This window comes from Agelaius phoeniceus, chromosome 7, assembly GCF_051311805.1.
Source record: "Agelaius phoeniceus isolate bAgePho1 chromosome 7, bAgePho1.hap1, whole genome shotgun sequence".
NCBI lineage: Eukaryota > Metazoa > Chordata > Aves > Passeriformes > Icteridae > Agelaius > Agelaius phoeniceus.
Genome location: NC_135271.1, coordinates 48,980,190 through 49,002,456, shown reverse-complemented (window position 1 = coordinate 49,002,456; position 22,267 = coordinate 48,980,190). Strand labels below are relative to the sequence as shown.

Below are 22,267 nucleotides of genomic sequence, written 5' to 3'. Positions count from 1 at the left end.
CTACACAAATAAAACAAAATTTGGATTTTTTGAAGTCTCCAATAAAGCAAGACTGAATTTTTCCACAGAAAACTGCCCAGTAATTTTATCTTTCCCATAAAAATTCAAGGAATTAAGATAACATCTTAACTTTCCTGCAGGAAAATCAACCAGGAAGGAATTAAAGAACTTCTGATAGACATTCTTCCATGGATTGCCCAATCCTTCCCCACTTTTCAACCCCACTCTGCTCCCAAGCAGAGCAGCTGCTCCAACATTAACCTGGATTTTCCTGGAGGATTTTCCTGGAATCACTGGCAATAAAGAGCCAGATCTCTGAAGCTCTCCAGATTTCTTTACCAAAAAAAGCTCTGGATTTCAAGGGAGGAGGGATGCATCCAGGCTGATCCCATGGGACTCACCTCTGGCCAAACATCAGGGTGGACTTGGTCTCGGCCTCGTTGAAGACGGAGGGGGAGCAGCAGATGACGATGGTGGTCCTGCAGTTCCCCCCCAGGGAATCCTGCAGGATCCTGGTCATTTTGCTGTCTCGGTAGGGAACGTGGGTTTTCTAATCCAAACACAAGCAAAAGACAAGAACAATTGTTTTAACCAGAGAGGAGGTGTCCCAGATTGCAAGGTAAGATGTGTTCTATTGCCATCTGTATGGCAGCTGTCCTTTGTCAAGTGGGTATTTTCCTTATATCTTCCACAATCCCTCCTCCCTCTGGGGAGACACCTGCTGATAACAGCCATGGAATGTCCCTGCATGGCTGATAACAACTACAGCATCCCATTGGGAGATGTGAGCCCAGAGGGAGGAGCCAAGGATTCCTACCCAGATATAAACTGGAGATTCTGGAGCACCAGCCAAGCATTCCTGCCTGGATATAATCTGGAGATTCTGGAACACCAGCCAAGCATTCCTACCCGGATATAATTTGGAGATTCTGGAACACCAGCCAAGCATTCCTACCCGGATATAATCTGAGATTGTGGAACACCAGCCAAGCATTCCTAACTGGATATAATCTGGAGATTCTGGGACACCAGCCAAGCATTCCTACCTGGATATAATCTGGAGATTCTGGAACAGCAGCCAAGCATTCCTGCCTGGATATAATCTGGAGATTGTGGAACACCAGCCAAGCATTCCTGCCTGGATATAATCTGGAGATTCTGGAACAGCAGCATGGCTTCTGCACTGGATTCCCCAGAGGAACAGCAGCTGCCTCTTCCCCTGGATCTTCAGAGGAAGAGACTGAACCTTTCTACAGGATCCCTGCTCCAGCAGAACCAGCCCTGACACTGCAGGAGGGCTGAGCCACAATTCCCATTGGATTCTCCAGGATCCCTGCTCCAGCAGAACCAGCCCTGACACTGCAGGAGGGCTGAGCCACAATTCCCATTGGATTCTCCAGGATCCCTGCTCCAGCAGAACCAGCCCTGCAGCCACAATTCCAATGGTTCTGCTGCCAACACCCTGACCCACAGGGTGTCAGGCTGGGTTCTGACTCTGGCAGTGTTGTTTGTAGTTTACTGCATTGTTTTATTTTGTCCTTTTATTTTCTCCCCTATTAAAGAACTGTCATTTCCTGCTCCCATATTTTTGCCTGAGACCCCCTTAATTTAAAATCTATAGCAATTCAGAGGGGTGGGGAGGGTTTACATTCTCCATTTCAGGGGAGGCTCCTGCCTTCCTTAGCAGACTCCTGGTCTTTCCAAACTGAGACAGGAGGTGAGTCCACGCTGGCAGGAGCCACAATTTGTTGTGATTATGCCCAGATTTGGGAGCTGCTCCAGTGCCATCACTGAGAATTAATTCCCCATTTCGGGCAGAACAGCCAAAGTTCCACTGGTTTGTGACAACATTTTATTTGTTAATATTTTATTAACAGCCAACACTTTCTCCCTACTGAGATGAAACGTTAGCTCCTTTTACTCCATTCCTTTTTTTCTCTGGATGGCAAAGAAGCAGGTAAATAAATAAAAACCCCTCCTCACCCCCAGCCAGGATTACTTACAGTTCCCTCTGCCAAGGCCGAGATCACATTGCCCAGAGCAGACAAAGACTTATTGATATTTTTAGCTTCATCCAGAACTGCCCCCTCTGCTCCAGTTTTGCTGACCTGCAAAGAGAGCAGGAAAGAGTCAGGTTCTGCTCCAGCACAAAGCTCCAGCCCTGCAAAGCTGTGCCTAAAGATGCTCCTGGAGGAGCAAAACCCAGCTTAGCTCAGCATGGGCCGGGAGAATTTTACATCAACTTTTGACATCCCATTTTTATATCAACTTTTATAACTTTTTTGGGAGTGCAAGCCTGGAATAATTCCACTTTTCTCCCACTCCAAGAACAAGTTGTAATTTTATCTTAATTCAGGGAGAATTTTATTCAGGGAGAAGTCTGTGCTCACCTGAGGTCATTTGGGAACCACTCCCAAAGCCAAGCTGTCCTTACAGACAGGGAGCACCACCCCAGTGGTCCCAAAATGAGCATCTTGCCCTTTTATGCTTGCATGGACCAAAAAATATCAAAAAGCATAGATTTTCTTCATGGTCACTGCTTCCTTTTGCAGACCAAAAACAAGATGTGGTGGAAAACAACCCAATTTTCACAGCAAGACAAATGTATTGTGCTCTGCACTGCTAAATTTTATTTTACACAGTCCCAACTTGCTGATATTTTTCATTTCTGCTACTACACAAATAAAAAAAAAAATTGGACTATCTAAAGTATCCAAATACAGGATCAATCCATATATTTTTCTCTACATTAAAACTATCTCTACTTTCACCTAAAAATGCCCCTTGACATGAAGGAAAAGCAGTAGTGCCTTTTAAGAAGACAACCTACCCAAGAAATCCATACTTCAGCTTTTCTGTACCAAAACAAACCACAAAAGTTGATTTTTTCAGAGGAGAGGAGCACCTGCCCAGGCCCTCATTTTGTAAACATCATAAAGAGCTCTTAATTTAACAAATCTATGCAATCATAGACATTAATTACTGATTAATTACTCTGATGAATCACTTCTGCATTGTACCCATGGGTTATCAATTAACCCGTTCCGATGAGCAACCCAAAATCCCAATAAAGCTGATGTGAAACACTCTGGAGGACCCCAGAATGAGAACTGGGAAACATTTTTGCATTGCAGCACTCTTCCAAAGCATTCCTCTTTTGGTAAATAGATAAAAGTAATTTTCTGGGGTTTATTTTTCTACATTGGAAAGCAGGAATAGTCATCACAATCAAGATTCAGGGAGCTTTGAGCAGACTTGAAAACTGCATTAACTGCTGGTATTTCATTCATTTAATATGTGGAATAATTACAAAAAAACCCTGGAAACAGGACATGACAATATAAGCAAGTTAAAATATGTCTAATTTGATGAATTGCATTTAAATTTTATAAATATATTTAAATATTTTCTATAAATATAGAAATATATGTAACTTATATTAAAATTATTTCTATATTAAAATATATACATTTTATATTATTATATATAAATTATATAAAAATTACATTCCTTTTTTCAGCTACACAGACGTAAATGTCAAAGCATATAAAAATACACTGGTTCTACTCACTCCATTATAAATTCAGATTTTGGGAGGGTTGTCTTTGATGCCAATAATTCTGATCTGCTCTCCTTTTTTCCATCCCACATTCAAAAATAAAAATTAAAATAGCCTTTTTAATTATAATCTAAGGTGAGAGCTCTGTGAGACACCCTCCCATCCTCAGTGTGGGGTCCCAGTGGAGGAAAAAGAGGAATTTACCTTCTCACTGCCAGCCAAGTCCACCAGGTACAGCTTCCCACTGAGCTTCTTCTCTGTTTCCACGTTCTCCTGTTTGATGTTGATGAGGAAGATGCTGTGGCTCCTCGAGCTGTGCTCGTTCATGTCTGAAATCACAGGGCACAGCTTCTGCTAAAAATGCCTTTCAAACCTGGCAGGGGGTGTCCATCCCATCTGAATTCCCAAATCCCAGAGGAGCTGGGCAGGTCTTGGTGTGACTCACAGGATTCACAGAATTCAGAGGATTCACAGAATTCACAGGATTCGGAGGATTCACAGAATCACCAGGTTGGAAGAGACCTTCAAGATCATGGAGTCCAACCCAGCCCCAGCCCCTCAGCCAAACCCTGGCACCCAGTGCCACATCCAGGCTGTGTTAAACACACCCAGGGATGGGGACTCCACCACCTCCCTGGGCAGACATTCCAGAACTTTATCACTTTTTCCATGAAAAACTTTTCCCTGATATCCAACCTATATCTCCCTTGGCACAGCTCGAGGCTGTGTGCTCTGGGTGTGTCAGTTCCTGGAGACAGAGCCCAGGGCCAGCTGAGCACAGGCACCTTTCAGGAGCTGTGAGGGTGAGGAGGGCACCCCTGAGTCTCTTTTTCTCCAGGCTGAGCACCCCCAGCTCCCTCGGGGCTTCCTCTCAGGGTTTGTGCTCCCAGCCCCTCTCCAGCCTCCTTGTCCCCTCTGGATGTGCTCAGTGTCCCAAACTGAGGGGCCAGAACTGGGCACAGCACTCAGGGTGTGCCCTCAGCAGTGCTGAGCACAGGGGGAGAATGCATATAAGTATATACATATAAATATTTATAATCTATAAACATATAAATATAAATATATTCTTTTAGAAACTGATGTTCTGCCAGATCCACCTCTTGGATCAGGGATACCTTCCAGTATAAATTTGGGAAGAGGTCCTTTTATCCCCATTCATGCAACACAGCACCAACAGGTTTGGATTATTATGGGGTATAATTCCTGAAGGTTTGCTTGTTCTGCCATCCCTGGAACCCAACCCAAGGCCCTGCTTTGCTGGGAGAAACAGGCAGGGGTTGAAAACTGCCCTGCACTCTCTGGCTGCTGCTTGAGCAGGGAATTACGGCCCAGAGGAAAATGTAACTCCAGCATTTTATCCCTTTCTAACTCCAAACTATCTCCACTCCCAGCACCAGTCCCTGCTGGGATGGTTTATGGAGCAATCCCAGTTAATGCCAGGCCTGGAATTCCCAGTGCAGAGCTGGAAGTCACAGAGCCCCTGTACGAAGGCACACTCAATTAACTCAATTAACTGGCAGTGCTATAATTTCAGTGCTATAATTTATATATATTTCAGCAGCATTAAATCATCCACAAAGTCACTCCCAGGCCTTGATGGACAGGAGGTGCTGGAACCCAGGGTGCCATTTTTAGACTTTCTGTGTTTTTAAGAACAGACCCTCAAAAAAACACTATTTTTGACCTGAGGCCATAGAGAAAGCTTCCAAAATTGATTAATAACACTAAAATTACAGGTGTGGAGTTTGAATAGAAGTGTGTAATACCATACAGTAGAAAACTTAGAGTTTAAGGTTTCAGAATAGAGTCATAAATGTAAAACTAAGAGAAAAGTTTGAAAGCAGTAGCCAATTGTTCTCTTCACCTTCTTCTTCATAGGTTTGGGTAGGATTTTATAATTAGACAAAAAAATCCGCAATGCCAGACACAAGTAATTAGTTATTAAGTTAAAAGTAAAAATAATTTTTGTCATTTCTTAATTTGATAGTTTTTCCTTAAAAACATTGCAAAGATGGATACAAGACCATTTTTACAACTTATTGGTAATTATTATACAGTATTTTTAAAATTTATTTCTATAGTTTAATAATCTACTATATTTTATTTATTTATTTATATACTTTATTATTGTACAGTATTTTTCTTATTAGTAAAATAAGTAAAATATCTGTGTAGAACTCACAGCTTGAGTTTATTTTATTTATGGTTTATTTCTATAGTTTAATAATATACTATATTTATTTTTTTTATTTATATGCTTTAGTATTATACAGTATTTTACTTAGTAAAATAGAACTCACAGCTTGGGAAACTGCAATATATAAATATATACAGTACACATTTTAATATAAATATATAAATATATTTTATATGTTATATAAATATGTAAAAATTTTATGTGTAGATATATCAAAATATAAATATATGTAAATATATAAAATATATTTTATGTATAATATATAAAAATATATATTTAAAATAAAAATTTAATTTTATTTGCTGTGGAACTCAGCAGATAGTGTAGAACTCAATTGGGAAACTGCAATGTATAAATATATAGTATATATATTAATATAAATATATAAATATATGATATCTATTATATAAATAATATATATCTATATATTTATAGATATATATATCTATATGTATAAACATATATATATATTCTATATATATATTTTATATATATTTCTATATATATAGATATATATATATTCTATATAAATATATATTTATATATCTAAAATGTAAACATATAAAGTATATAAAATATATAAATAATATATTTAAAATAGAAATTAAATTTTATTTTAAAATAAAACATATTAAAAAAACCCATATGAGTCTAAACACAAAACACCATCTCAAACACCTTCAGCCCCAACCTTGACAGGAACAAAATCCCCAAGAACCAGCATTTATTGGTGAGTTCACAGCCTCCAGGGAGGATCCATGAATGCCCTGGCAGCAGCAGCCGCCCCTGGGGGAGGGAATTCCAGGGATTTGGGGACACTCACTTGTCACAGCCACGTGCCTGTTGGCCTTGCCCTCGTCGATGACATCCAGAACTTCCTCAGGGCTGGACACAAACCGTTCTGTGCAGCCCTGGGGACAGAGGGGGCAGTCAGCAGCGTTCCTTTAGCACTAATGAGCACGGTAATTAGGCACGGTAATTTAATTAGGAGAAGCATCAGCAGCCCCCAGGACCCGACCCCACCTCGGGCTGACTTCCAGGAAAACGTGGGACCCCATTTCCTTCCACAGGGTTAGAGACTCAGTGACATCCAGGCACACAGCATGAAGTTTTCCACAGAAAACATGCTGTTCCATGTTATTCCATGAAAGTTTTCAGTAACAACACATATTCCTAATTTGGGTTAGATTTCATACCCAAGTTTATTTAATTTAGTCAACCCCATGTTAATCTTTCTCCCTCAAACTGCAATACCAAGTGCAAAGTCATTCTCTCTCCATGCAGTATTACTGAATAAATTATTTGATCAATTTCTATTTGCTCCTCAAGCTGAGAATAAACAGAAAAATATTATATATATATATTATTTAGGCTCACATATGTTCATATCAAGCATATTGCATTCAAGTGAGGGCCCAGAAAGTCATAAAACAAATTCCTAACCCAGCCAATCTGTTCTGAAATATTGAGAGATTACAGCACCCATGTAGCAAAATATTAAAGAACAAAATTCCTCAAGTTGTTCTCTTTCATATCTGACATGAAAGAGGAATATGAATACTTAAAATTTAACAGCATCCTAACAAAATGGCAATGTTCAAAGTCAGGAGAATAAAACAAACATGATTCAAGCCCATTAATATTTCAGGAAACTTGTTTAAACCCAGGAGCCAACACAACTTGAACACTCAAGTCTTCAAACAGGAGCTGAATTATTTCAGCAAATAACACTGGATGCAAATGGAAATGTGTAAATAAATGCATTTGTGGGAAAGAATGAGAAGCTGGGGGTTAAATTATTCTTTTACCTTAACATAGGGGACTCTGTTTTTATCTTCATGTACAGCAAGGTTTGTCTTTGACACTGGAGAGAGACGTGGAGATCATCAGGAATATTCCAGAGGTAACAAACAAACAAACAAACAAACAAACAAATAAAGTGTCAGCTCCAGGCATGACAGACACATTTTGGGGATGGAAATTTGTATTTGAGATCTGCATTCAAAACAACCCACAGAAATTCCCCACTCCTAATGAACCTCCAATATTTCTGACACACAGAAATTGTTTCCTGCTCTGTCAATTTTGTACCTGCTCATTTAAATTTAACTTTGGGGCACAAAAGCTTTTGGTTACTGCTTGGGGGAATTAAATAAACCCAGACTAAGCTGGGCTTTGGCAAAGCAGAGGAGACAGGAGAGCAGCCTGGAATTCAGAGCAGCTCAGAGCTACATTTGCAGACATTTCTACCTTTCTAGACATTTCTACATTTACAAAAATTTTTATGTTTACAGCCATTTCTACCTATATAGCCATTTCTATATTTACACATATTTCTACTTTTGGAAACATTTCTATATTTACACATATTTCCACATTTACAGTGCTTTCTGTCCTCACACTGATTAACAAAATTCACTTTTATTAACACAGCCTGCAGAGGCAGAGCCATGAGCTGTGAGAGAAGCAGATGCTCCCCACCAGCCTCCCTGCCAGAAGCAAGGGATAATTCCAAACCACTCCCTGCACTGTGAAATCGGGTTTTTTATCATTTTTCCTTGCCAAGCCCTGCCTCTGAGGCTGTGAGATCCTCAGAGCTCTCTGATTCACAGCAGAGCTCGTGCTCTGCAGAGGCAGGTGCACAGCATCAGGTGGCTGGAACTGCCAAATTCTGCAGTTTAAATTTAATCCTCTCCCAAATAAAGGCACTGCTCCACCCCAGGCTTTGGGGCAAAGCTCTGGATGAAGGCACTCGGTCAAGTAAAGCACAGAACTTACCATCAAGCAGGTCCCTGATTTTGTCCAAATATATCTCAAAGTAGGAAACCTAATTAAATAATCACAAACATCACAGATGTAAACGTTGCTGATTTAATGTCTTGCTGCCTCTGTGTTTCCATCCCTGTCAAAGCACCAAACTAAAAATAAAACCCCACCTCCCACACAGTTTGAATCCCATCTTTCATGGGAACACATTTGTACCTTGAATGATTTACAAGCCATTGATCTTCCTCCACTTATCAATGGAAAAGTACACAAAAAAAAAAACCTGCAGACAAACCTTATCTTCTTTTTTTTATTATTTTTGTAACATAGGTAAAATTGACAAAAGAATATCAAACCAATCCAGCTCCTGCCATATCTGTGCAGCTGCAGGTTTGAGGATTATAAAAATTGTACATTGATTTTCACCCCCCAAAAGACAGAGAGCACCTTCACCATTCCATTTCCATAAGCCTCAGCACTATATATTAAATTAAACTTTTAAATGAAGCACATGTGGTGCTTCTGCCTTGAATCAAATCCAAAGGAGAAAATGAAAATGAGCTTTGCTGTAACAAAGAGAGACAATTGTCCTCAAAAAAGAAAACAAAAAAGAGGAGAATGATTGAATGAATGAGTTTCTTAATAAAAGGGGATTTGACTCACAGAAGGAAACAGAAATATGTGAGGGGAGTAGGGCCTAACCCTTCTCTAATTAAGGTTTGCCCAGGTTATTTAGCTGGAACACCACATGGCTGCATTCTAGGCATCAATAAACCCCTGGTATTTCATAAAGTCTCATTTTCTGCCATCTGAAAAATGTCTGGGCTTTTTACACAGATGAGTTGAACTTTCCACATAAAACTGCTATTAAACACAAATATATTTTGAATTTTTGCCTTTACTTCCCCATTTAAAGCCCTCCTCTGGACCAGCTGATTCCAACAGCCCAGTTAGGCCAGACTTAATATCTCACATTGAGAGCCCACACTGCTCCAGAGGAGGGACCAAATTCTAAATGGATCCCCATTAGAGAGGGGGAGGAAAAAATGCCATTAATTTTCAGAGCTTCAATTATTATTCCATGATTATTAGTTCAATTATGAGGAGAGTGGGACAGTTTGGTTAAACCCAGGCTGCTGACAGAACATTGCTCTCCCTGACAGCTCAGGCAGCTTTTTTGGGAGAGATTCATCAGCTCTGCTGGGAAATCTTTGGGAAAATTGTGGGATTTCCAATGGGACAGGCCAGGAATTCCCTCCAGGAGAGGAGGGATCAGTGGGAAATTCAGAGGGGTCTCTCCATATTTTACAATCCAAGGTCTCTGCAAGTATTTCATGGTTTATTTGGAATATTTTCAATTCCAATTTGGAATAATTCTTCTGTCTGTACCTCACTGCTGGGAAGGTTCCCATAAAACAACCAAGCCCTTCCAGAAGCTGGTTCAGAGGTACAAGATGAGTAAAATAATAATAATTTATAGACAGGCAGACATTTCTGCCCTCACACTGATTAACTTTTACAAATAACTGTGTCCTCACATGGATTAACTTTTACAAATAATTGTGTCCTCACACTGATTAACTTTTACAAATAATTGTGCCCTCACACTGATTAGCTTTATAAATATTCCTCTGGGGCTACTTCAAGGGATTTAATGCAAATAGCACTAAAAAGTAAATTAACTTTTAGTTAATTCAAAGTCAGTAAATCTAACTTTTAGGTACAAAAAGCTCCAGTCTCAGAGAGCAGCAGGAGAAGGGACAGTGGCTTCACACCCACCTGGGCTCAGCGACTGCAGCTTTTAGGTCTGGCTTAGTTTTGGGGCAGGGATGACACAGAAAACTCCTTTTCCCTGCAATCCATGGCAATTATTTTACTGAAAATCCCATTTTGCTGATGTCTGCTTGGACAGAAGCTCAGCCTGATCCCAGCTCTGCAGAGGGACCAGAGCCCCCAGAGCTGAGAGCTCCCCAGGAGCCCACATGGGCAGGGGAAATTCTGTTCTTCTCCCAGGGATTTGGGAGCTCACATGGCTGGGATCAAGGAAAGGGCCCATAAAAACCCTGCATCACCATCAGAGGGAATTCAAAAATCCCTTCTGAGCATCCATGGACTGCCCAAGCTCTCCCCACCTTCCATCCCACATCCTGGAGACAGCATCTCAGGATTTTCCCAAATGTCCCTGGTATTTATGGTCAGGACCAGCAGGGTCCAAGCTCTGGAGGAGCTCCAGTCAATCAATTTTTGGTTCCAGCAACCCTGAGCTGGACACACCCTCCAGAAAATAAAAAATAAGAAGCAACATCAGCAACAAATCTTGGAATTTGTGTGGTAAAAGGGATGAAGGGAAAAAAAAAAACCCCAAAAACCAGAAGATGCCAAGGCAGATTTCCCATGGATTGTCCCAGCCAAGCCATTCCAAAAGGGTGACTCCACCTAAATTGCACCCCAAAATTCCATGTGGATGTACCTTGATGTGGAACTCCAGGTTCTCATCCATGGAGTAGATGTGGTCGAAGATGTCGTGGGCGATCCTGGGGATGATTCCCATCAGCTGAGGGTCGTGGAGCTTCCCCTGGGGACAAAACCCAAAGGTGGCACCAAAGGGGGTCCCACGGCTGCCTTATTTCAGTGTTGTGTTATTTACAGGGGTAAATAATATGGTAAATAATATGGGAGGGCCTTGTTGATTTTATGGATATATTGATCTGTGCTTTAGATTGTAATTAGGGAAATCCAGGTGTAAATCCTGAAGTGTGAGGGACACTCAGCCACACCTGCCACTGCTCAAAATCAGTGGAAATTTCTGTGGATTTTTATTAAAAATAATAATATTTTATATATATATATATATATATATATATATATATATATATATATATATATATATATATATGTGTGTGTGTGTGTATAATGTATTTATATGTACCTGTATAATATACAATAATACGTATATATGTATTTTTTTTTTTATATATGTATATATGCATGTATGTATGTATATATAAAAAATCAATATTTTAGACTGTATTTAAGGAAATCCAGGTGTAAATCCTGAAGTGTGAGGGACACACAGCCACAGCTGTCACTGTTTAAAATAAGAAGAAATTTCTATGGATTTTTATTAAAAATAATAATATTAAATATATATGTGTGTGTGTATAATGTACTTATATGTACCTGTATAATATATAATAATATGTATATATGTATTTATTTTTATATATATATGTATATATGCATGTATGTATGTAGATATTAAAAAATCAATATTTTAGACTGTATTTAAGGAAATCCAGGTGTAAATCCTGAAGTGTGAGGGACACTCAGCCACAGCTGTCACTGTTTAAAATAAGTAGAAATTTCTATGGATTTTTATTAAAAATAATAATATTTTATATATATACACATATATATATATATGTGTGTGTGTGTGTGTGCATGTGTGTATAATGTATATATATGTACCTGTATAATATATAATAACATGTATATATGTATTTATTTTATATATATATATATGCATGTATGTATGTATGTATATATTAAAAAATCAATATTTTAGACTGTATTTAAGGAAATCCAGGTGTAAATCCTGAATTGTGAGGGACACTCAGCCACACCTGCCACTGTTTAAAATAAGTAGAAATTTCTGTGGATTTTTATTAAAAATAATAATATTATATATATGTGTGTGTGTCTGTGTGTAATGTATATATATGTACCTGTATAATATATAATAATATGTATATATGTATTTTTATATATATATATATAAGAAATCAATATTTTAGACTGTATTTAAGGAAATCCAGGTGGAAATCCTGAAGTGTGAGGGACACACAGCCACAGCTGTCACTGTTTAAAATAAATTTCTATATAAATAAAAGTAGAAATTTCTATGGACTATTATTATTATTATTATTATTATTATTATTATTATTATTATTATTATTATTATTATTATTATTATTATTATATTTTGTTTATATATTATATATTTATATAGTATTTATATATATAATGTAATGTATAATATATATTACTTTTATACATTATATATAAAATTATGGTTATTTTTGTTATATATATTTTAACACACATATATGTATGTATATATTTTTAAAAATCTATATTTTTGACTATGTTTAAGGAAATCCAAGTGTAAATCCTGAAGTGGAAGGGACACTCAGCCACAGCTGCCACTGTTTAAAATCAGTAGAAATTTCAGTGGATTTTTATTTAAAATAATAATTTTGTAGTAGTATATTTGATTATTATATTTTGTTATTAAATATAATTACACATTTTATAATATATTATATAATATATAGTACATATATTACTTTCATATATTATATATATAATTATTTCTGTTTTTATTCTATTTTTAACATACATATATGTTAAAAATCTTATATTTTAAAAATCTGTATTTTAGACTATATTTAAGGAAACCCAGGTGTAAAAGCTGAAGTGTGATGGACACTCAGCCACAGGTGCCACTGTTCAAATCAGCAGAAACTTCTGTGGAATTTTTATTTAAAATAATAATTCATTATTAGTAGTATTAATACTATATGCTATTATTACATTTTGTTAGGAAATATAATTATATATTGTGGTTTTTTAGATAAATTTATGATTTATTTGGATACATTTGTGGTTTATTTAGATATGTTTGTGGTTTAGATAAATTTATGATTTATTTAGGCAAATTTGTGATTTATTTAGACAAATTTGTGATTTATTTAGATCCTTCCCACCCAGCTGATTTAATTTTGATTTCATTTTTGCCCGGTACCTCCATGGTGTGTGTTTTTCCTGATGAGGTCTGTCCATAGGCAAAGATGGTGCCGTTGTAGCCTTCCAGAACATCTGCAAGAGGAAGGAAAACAATTCAAACTCTTTAATGACACCCTCCAGATGAATAATCAGCATTTCTCAAGTCTTTACAGTGCTGAAGCTGAAATAGGAAGTAGTTTTTGCAATAAAAAATGGGAAAAATACAAGATATTGAGCTAATTTTAGACTAAAAAAAACCATAATAAAATCTAATTTAGAGAATTACAGGATTATTGGAATATCTCTCCCTTTCTTGGGAGAAAAACATCTCAGGACATCAGATATCAGCCAATATATCTCTGGAACACAGAGAAGAGAAAGCTGGACTGCATTTAAAACCAGTACTTGAAACCAAAGCTGGACTGCATTTAAAACCAGTATTTAAAACCAAAGCTGGACTGCATTTAAAACCAGTATTTAAAACCAAAGCTGGACTGCATTTAAAACCAGTATTTGAAACCAAAGCTGGACTGCATTTATAACCAGTGTTTGAAACCAAAGCTGGACTGCATTTAAAACCAGTATTTAAAATCAAAGTTGGACTGCATTTAAAACCAGTATTTAAAACCAAAGCTGGACTGCATTTAAACCCTGGGGAAAATTCAACAAATTCAAATAAGATATTCCTTATTATAAACTCCACATTCTATTTTCCACTTCTGTACCACATCTCATGGCCTCATTCATTTCCAAACCCTCTGCAAAAAAAAGGAGAAAGTCAAGTGAGGAGGAATTTGAAAATCAGCTCCTCTCAGGGCAGAATGAATCATTTGATATTGGGTTCAGAGAGAAAAATATTGAATTTGCAGGGGTTAATGCCCAATTCCAGCAATTGCAGAGGCCTGTAAATTGTATTTTGTGGTGTTTCCCATCCTCTGGATCTCAATTAATAGAGGTTTCCTTATATTATATTATATTATATTATATTATATTATATTATATTATATTATATTATATTATATTATATTATATTATATTATATTATATTATATTATATTATATTATATTATATTATATCATGTCATGTTATATTATATTATATTATATTTCATTGTATTACATTTCACTATTTATATATCATAATATATCATATCATATTTAGTATCTATTATATATATTATATATAATATTATTATTAAATAACACATATAATACTATTATATAATAATATAATATATAATATGTATTATATCTATTATCATATATATTATATAATATATATTACATTATATAGTATATATTATATATACTATATATAATATACATAAAATACATTACATATATATTAAATAAAAATAATTAAATTATATTATACAATATATATTATACATTATAATAAATTAAATTATATTATTATAATTTATATATTATATAAATAATTATATATAATATAATATATATTATATATTATATATAATTTTTATATATAATATACATTATAATAAATTAAATTATTTTATATCATACATATTATATATTAAATTGAATTGTATTATATATTTTGTTTTCTATTAATTAAATTACATTATTTATATAAACACACAACCTCCTTATTTGCCTCTCCATGTAGGTGCTCCAGACAGGAAGGAAGGTGAAATGAGATACATCAGAAAAATATAAAAGGAATCTTGAACTTGAAGAGAATGCCAATGTTAGAGGCCATAATTACTGCCCTTCTGGAATTAACAATTAATTTTTAATTAATTTAGCATCCTCATCTGCTCACAGAAACAGAGACACTGCTTATCCTTGCTTTAAGGAAACAAAGTTTAAAATATTTGATAATAAATAATATTTGAATGGATAAAAAATTAATACAGTGGTAGTATTCCATATGGGTTTGTTACTAATATTTCATCTTGGTGCCAAATTTGGTTGAATGTTTAAAAAATAGCTTGAATTAAAAGCAAAAAGGGAAAAAAGGGGAGAAAGGGGGAAAAAGGGAGGAAAAGAGAAAGGAGGGAAAGGGGAAAAAAAGGGGAAAATAGGGGGAATAAAGGGGTGTAAAGGGGGAAAAAGGGGAAAAATAAGGGGAAGAGGGTGGAAAAGGGGAAAAAGGGGGTGAAGGGGGGAATAAGGGGGAATAAGGGGAAAAATTGGGGGAAAATAATAGGGGAACAATAAGAGGGGACCAATAAGAGGGGACCAATAAGAGGGGACCAATAAGAGGGGAAAGTAATAGGGGACCAGTAATAGGGGAACAATAATAGGGGAACAATAATAGGGGAACAATAGGGAGGAAAGGGTGAAAACCCGGGGGAAAATACAGGAAAAAAATTGAGGGGAAAGGGTGAAAAAGGGGGGAAAGGAGGAAAAAGGGGGGAAAAAAGAGAGGGGAAAAATGGGGGGAAAAAAGGTTTTTATGGCCAGGTGAATGTAAGGAACCATCTGAGCTCATAGCCAAGGGGAAATAACCTGATTAATGAACTGTTATGTAAGAAAATTGCTCAGAATTTGCATCAATATTTGCATTTTGCTGGAGGAAGCAGAGATCAGCAATCTACCTTCCCAATTAGCAAAACCCACCTTATCCTATTAAAAAAAAAAACAAAACCAAAAAACCAAAACCAAGCACCAGCCCTCTGCATCACCTGCAGTGAAAACAAGTCAGAAGTGTCAGGTCTGAGGTTATTTTTGGTGGAAGATTTTCCACCTTCAGTCATTTACAGACCATCTGTGCACTGAACCCAGGAAGAAAAAACCCAGACAAAAAACCTGCACACAACTCCAGAGGGAGAGGAGGAAAAAAAAAATCTGATTAAAAAAGACACTGAAGCAAGATCAGGTGGGATTTTTACCTCGTTTCCAGAAAAAAAGAAATAATAAATCCAAGTGTTTTTCTCAGTTCCAACTCTCCCCTCAGGGATTTCCACCACACACACAAGGCCATGGCCACATTTTTAGCCCTGATATTTCTCTTTTTCACCCCTCATCTCCCCAGTTCTACAACTCAGCATTTGAAGCCCAAATTTGTAACCAGAGAAGTCACTCAGCTCCCAAGTGAGAGCAACCCAGCACCCCAAAAAAAAAATCATTTATCATTTAAAGGCATTTTCTCCTCCTCCCAGCACACACAAATGGGCACTGAGGTGCTCCAGTGCTTCCAGGCATTCCACCTCCATGGAATTGTAGGAAAAAGCAAAATCCAGGCACACACGTCCAGCTGGGTGGATTCAGGAGATAAAAACTGGGTTTTGGCAACAGTTTTTATTATTTTATTTTATTATTTTATTAATTCATTATATTATTTTCAGTTTTAAACTATTTTATTTTCATATTATTCCATTATTTCATTTTATTATTTCACTATTTTTATTTTTAATTATTTTCTTTTATATTACTCCATTGTTATTATTTTATTCTATTTATTTTAAATTATTTTATTTTTTATTATTCCATTGTTATTACTTTATTATATTTATTTTCAGTTTTATTTTTTCTTATTCCATTATGTTATTATTTTATTTTATTATTTTTAATTTTTTAAATTTTTTATATAATTCCATTATTTTACTATTTTACTTTATTATTTTTATTTTTCATTTCATTTTTTAAATTATTCCATTTTTTTATTATTTTATTTTTAGTTTTTTAATTATTTTGGGGTTTATATTATTCCATTTTTTAATTTTTTTATATTATTCCATTATTGTATTACTTTATTTTTAAATTTTAAAATTATTTTCATTTTATATTATTCCATTTTTTATTTTATTATTCATTTTTTCCATATTTTAATCCATTTATTAATGAATTTTAAAATATTTTGGTTTTTATATTTTTCCATTATTTTATTAATTTATTAATTTATTTTATTATTTTAAAAATTTTAATTATTTTAATTTTTATATTATTCCATTATTTTATTATTTTATTAATTTATTTTATTATTTTAAAAAAATTTAATTATTTTAATTTTTATATTATTCCATTATTTTATTATTTTATTGTATTGTATTATAACGGAAGGGACCTTAATGATCCCTCCCACCCCTGCCATGAGCAGGGACATCTTCTGACACCTCAGGGTTTGGCTTTTCTGTGTTTCAGGTTCTGTGCAGTTTCAGTGTAAAAGGGACAATGTTTAAGGGATGCTGAGCTCTGTGCACAGAGCAGGGAGACAAAACAATTCCTGCTCCAGCTGGGCACCAAGGACAAATGAGCCAAATCTCAGCCCAGGAGCACAAACCCCGTGGGCTGGAGAGAGAAAAACAAGCAGGGTGGGACTGCAGGGGCTAAAGCTGGGATGGGACAATGAACTGCAAGATGCAAATGGAGCAGAACTGATCCCAGGGACAGAGCCCGGGAGCGCTGGTGCATTTTGGGGCCATTTTGGTTCATCTTGGGTGCAGCCCTGGCTGGGCTCTGGTGCTGCCCAAGGTGGATCCATGGAGGAGATGCTTGGGATGAATCCCTGCTTTATTCTGGGACTCTGCCCAGCCCCTGCTCCAGGGCAGCCTGCACAAGGTGTTTTCCTCCCCTTTCCACGCAGGGAATCTCAGCAGATCCAGCCCAGCAGAATTTCACAGCCTGCACTTCACCAGGCTTTAAAACTGAGGTAAAATGGGAGGAAATCCAAGCCCAGAGCTCGAGAGCATCACCCCAGGGCTGCTCTGCTCTCCCTCCATCCCTGTCTTGCCCTCTCCCCTTCATCCTTCCCCTCCTTGTTCTCTCCTTCTCTCTTCTCCCCCTTTTCTTTCTCCTTTTCTTCCCCTCTCTAACCCTGCCTTTCAAAACACCTGCAGAGTCCAAACCTACACCTGTGGAAAACTTTCACCCAGGATTTTGGGAAGTTTTTGCCATTCCATTTGGTTCACAAAGAAAACTCAGCCAGCAATTCAGCTGTTCTGAAATCAAAATAATCCCTCTCGCAAAGGATTTTATTCCTCTCACCATTTCCAGAGCCAAACCAGCTTCCACAGGGGATATAAAAGCCCCCACAAATCCACCAGCAGCACACCCTGGAGGGCTGGAACAGCTCCCCAGACTCCCAGGGCTGTGTCAGCAACCTGAACTGATGATCCCTGAGCTCCACAAATGCAGATTTTACTCAAGGCTCTCCCATCTGAGGGCAGAGCTGCTGAAATCAGACCCCTCTCAGAAGAATTCTGACTCATTTCTGCTCTCCAACGTCAAATAATTTCCACTCTGGTCCTTCCCCCATCACCTGGGCTACCCCAGGGTGGGCTCCTCGAGGCTGATCTGAGTGAGCCAAACAATTTCCTGCAGAGGGTTTGAAGCAGGACCCCAAAAAAGCAAAATAAAGACCAAGGGCAGGGCTTTGGAGGGGACAGGGACACCCCACAAGGCCAGGGAACAACGAGGGCTCTGCTCATCACCCAATATTGGGTGATGCAGGGGGGTCACACATCCAAACCTCAGCTCCAGGGGTTTGTTTGGACAGAAAAATGAAGAAAAAATCCGGGTGGGGTTTTTGGGGTGTCCTGTGCAGGGCCAGGAGCTGGGGTGAGGATGCTATGGGTGCTCTCCAGCTCAGCATCTTCAGTTTGATAGTTTTATCAGTATCAGCAAGGATGGGTGATCCAGCACCAGAACCAAGTGTGAGGGTGATTATTGTTTTTACATTATTATATAAATATTACATAAAATATTATTTAGATGATTATATTAAATATTATCTCTTTTATAAATTATGGGGGAGTACAGCCTGTGATTAAAATGCACTCCAAAAAATTGGATTGTCAAGTGAAAACCTGGAAATTTACACAGTTTATGAAGGTTTTGTTCCAAGAACCAGGGTGTTTTCCACAGGGTACCTGTGCCCTCACTCAGTTTGAAATTCAAACTCTCTGCATGCAGAGCAACTCCCAGACCAGGCCCTTCCATGGCCCCACTCAGTTTTACACCCACTCATTTTACATACCCACTCTAATTTTACAAACACTCAATTTTACAGAAATTCCACGCTCATCCTGCACTGAACTGCACCAAAAGCACACTTTTTGTCCCTTATATCCCAAAACCCAGATTTGTGTGGAATAACGAGGAGAGAACACAGAACAACTGCTGCAATTCCTTCAGCTCTTTTGTTTGGGTTTGTTTTTTTTTTTCCACCCAGACAACCCATTAAAAAAAGGAAAATACTTGGAATTACTGATGCTAAACTCTCCAAACATTCATTAGCCAGTGTTTAAACAGCTGGAGGGCACAGAGACATCCTCTCCCCTGCCCCAAGGAGGGACAATAAGCAAGGACAACACCTACCTTTGACAATCTGCTTGGCACAGGCATTATAAACTTGTTCCTGGGTTGTGTTGGGAGGTAACACCCTGTCAAAGACATAGGGCTTCCCTTGCTGCAAAAAAAAAAAAAGAGAAATTCCATGAGATAAAGAACATTTCTTGCACTTTACCAGCCCAGTTTCCCGGCCTGGAATGCAGGATTTCCCACAGAGGAAGCTGGGCAGGGCACTGCACAGAGGAATGTTTTGTGGGCTGAACATATGGGATATTTTGGGTGCTCCACAGCTGTGTTTTGTTCTGTGGCTGGTAAATAAGAGGTGGCAGATGTTCCCTGTGTGCTCACACTGGGGTCACAGCCATGGATGTGGGACACAATCAGCTGGAACAGCAGGAGCTGGGTATTTCCTTCCCCTCCTGGGAATTCAGGGGGAATGGCCATCAATTAAATATAAATTTTGGGGAAATAGCCAGGTAAATACTGGGGGAATAATCCTGTAAATACTGATGGAATAATCCTGGAAATATTGGGGGAACAAACCTGTAAATATTGGGGGAATAAACGAACCTGTAAATATTGGGGCAATAAACCTGTAAATATCAAGGGATAAACACTGTAAATATTTGGAGAATAATCCTGAAAATATTGGGGAAATAATCCTGTAAATATTGGGGGAATAGCCTTGTAAATATTGGGGGAATAATCCTGTAAATATTGGGAGAATAATCCTGTAAATATTGGGAGAATAATCCTGAAAATATTGGGGGAATAGCCTTGTAAATATTGGGGGAATAATCCTGTAAATATTGGGAGAATAATCCTGTAAATATTGGGAGAATAATCCTGTAAATATTGGGGAGAATAGCCTTGTAAATATTGGGGGAATAATCCTGTAAATATTGGGGGAATAATCCTGTAAATTGGGGAAATAGCCATGTAAGTTTTGGGGGAATCAACCTGCAAATATCAAGGGAATAAACCTGTAAATACTGGGGAATGATCCTGTAAATACTGGGGCAATAACCCTGCAAATATTGGGGGGATAATCCTGTCAATACTGGGGGAACAATCCCATAAATATTGGGGAATAATCCTGTAGATATTGGGGGAATAACCATGTAAATATTGGGAGACTAATCTTGTAAATATTGGGGGAATAACCAGGTAAATATTGGGTGGATAATCCTGTAAATACTGGGGGAAATAGCCATTCAAATATTAGGGGAATAATCCTGTAAATACTGGAGGAATAGCCAGGTAAATATTGAGGAATAATTCTGTAAATATTGGGGTAATAACCAGGTAAATATTGGGGGAATAATCCTGTAAATATCAAAGGAAAAACATGTTAAATATCAAGGGAACAATCCTGCAAATATCAGCAGAATAACCCTGTAAATACTGGGAGAATAAATCTGTTAATATTGGGGGAAATAGCCATGTAAGTTTTGGGGGAACAAACCTACAAATATCAGAGGAATAAACGAACCTGTAAATATTAGGGCAATAAACTTGTAAATATTGGGGGATAATCCTGTAAATATCAAGGGATTAACCCTGTAAATATTGGGAGAATAATCCCAAAAATATTGGGGGAAATATCCATGTAAGTTTGGGGGAATAAACCTGCAAATATCAGGGGAATAAACCTGCAAATATTGGGGCTATAACCCTGTAAGTATGAAGGCAACAATCCTGCAAATATTGGGGGAATAGCCATGTAAATATTGGGGAAATAAACCTGTAAACATTGGGGAAATATCCATGTAAATATCAAGGGAATAACCATGTAAATATCAGAGGAATAACCCTGTAAATACTGGGGGAATAGTTATGTAAGTATTGGAGAAATTGCCATGTGAATATTGGGGGAATAATCCAGTGAACATCAGGGAAATAGCCACATAACTATTGGGGAAATTGTAATGTAGGTGTTGGGGGAATAACCGTGTAAATATCAGGGGAATGATCCTGTAAATATTGGGGGAATAAACCTGTAAATATTGGGGAATAGTTATACAAGTATTGAGGAAATAGCCATGTAAATATTGGGGGAACAATCCAATAAATATTGGGGGAATGATCCAGTAAGTATTGGGGGAATAAACCTGCAAATATCGGGGGAATAAACCTGCAAATATTGGTGGAATAATCCGGTAAATACTGGGGGAATAAACCTGCAAGTATTGGGGGAATAATCCGGTAAGTATTGGGGGAACAAACCTGCAAATATTGGGGGAATAATTAGGTAAGTATTGGGATAATAGCCCTGTAAATATTGAGGCAATAACCCTGTAAATATTGTGGGAAGAGGTATGTAATATTGGGGAAATAGCCATGCAAATATTGGGGGAATAACCCCGTAAATATGGGGAGGAATAATCCTGTAAATATCAAAGGAGAAACCCAATAAATATTGGGGCAATAACAGCGTAAATATCAGGGGAATAATCCTGCAAATATCAAGGGAGTAACCCAGTAAATATTGGGAGAATAATCCTGTAAATATTGGGGCAATAACCCTGTAAATATCTGTACAAGTTTTGCTGTTCACTCCTACAAACCAGCGAAAGCTGTGCTGTAAGAAAAGCCCAGAGAGAAAATGAAATTTGCTGTAAGAAAAGCCCAGAGAGAAAATGAAATTTGCTGTAAGAAAAGCACAGAGAGAAAATGAAATTTGCTGTCCTGAGTTCTGCTGA

General features: G+C 37.1%; 1 protein-coding gene across 1 annotated transcript in view; it reads right to left on the bottom strand.

Moving 5' to 3' along the window:
* Nucleotides 1–22,267, bottom strand: part of KIF5C (kinesin family member 5C) — an 82,835-nt gene that overhangs the window by 33,534 nt on the left and 27,034 nt on the right. Inside the window, exons 2-10 of the mRNA XM_054636513.2 lie at nucleotides 19,593–19,683; nucleotides 13,327–13,400; nucleotides 10,993–11,097; nucleotides 8,535–8,583; nucleotides 7,565–7,620; nucleotides 6,580–6,667; nucleotides 3,764–3,888; nucleotides 2,004–2,108; nucleotides 402–550 (exon numbers count right to left, since the gene is read on the bottom strand). Coding sequence (XP_054492488.1) covers nucleotides 402–550; nucleotides 2,004–2,108; nucleotides 3,764–3,888; nucleotides 6,580–6,667; nucleotides 7,565–7,620; nucleotides 8,535–8,583; nucleotides 10,993–11,097; nucleotides 13,327–13,400; nucleotides 19,593–19,683 — 842 coding nt within the window. The remainder of the gene's footprint in view (nucleotides 1–401; nucleotides 551–2,003; nucleotides 2,109–3,763; nucleotides 3,889–6,579; nucleotides 6,668–7,564; nucleotides 7,621–8,534; nucleotides 8,584–10,992; nucleotides 11,098–13,326; nucleotides 13,401–19,592; nucleotides 19,684–22,267) is intronic.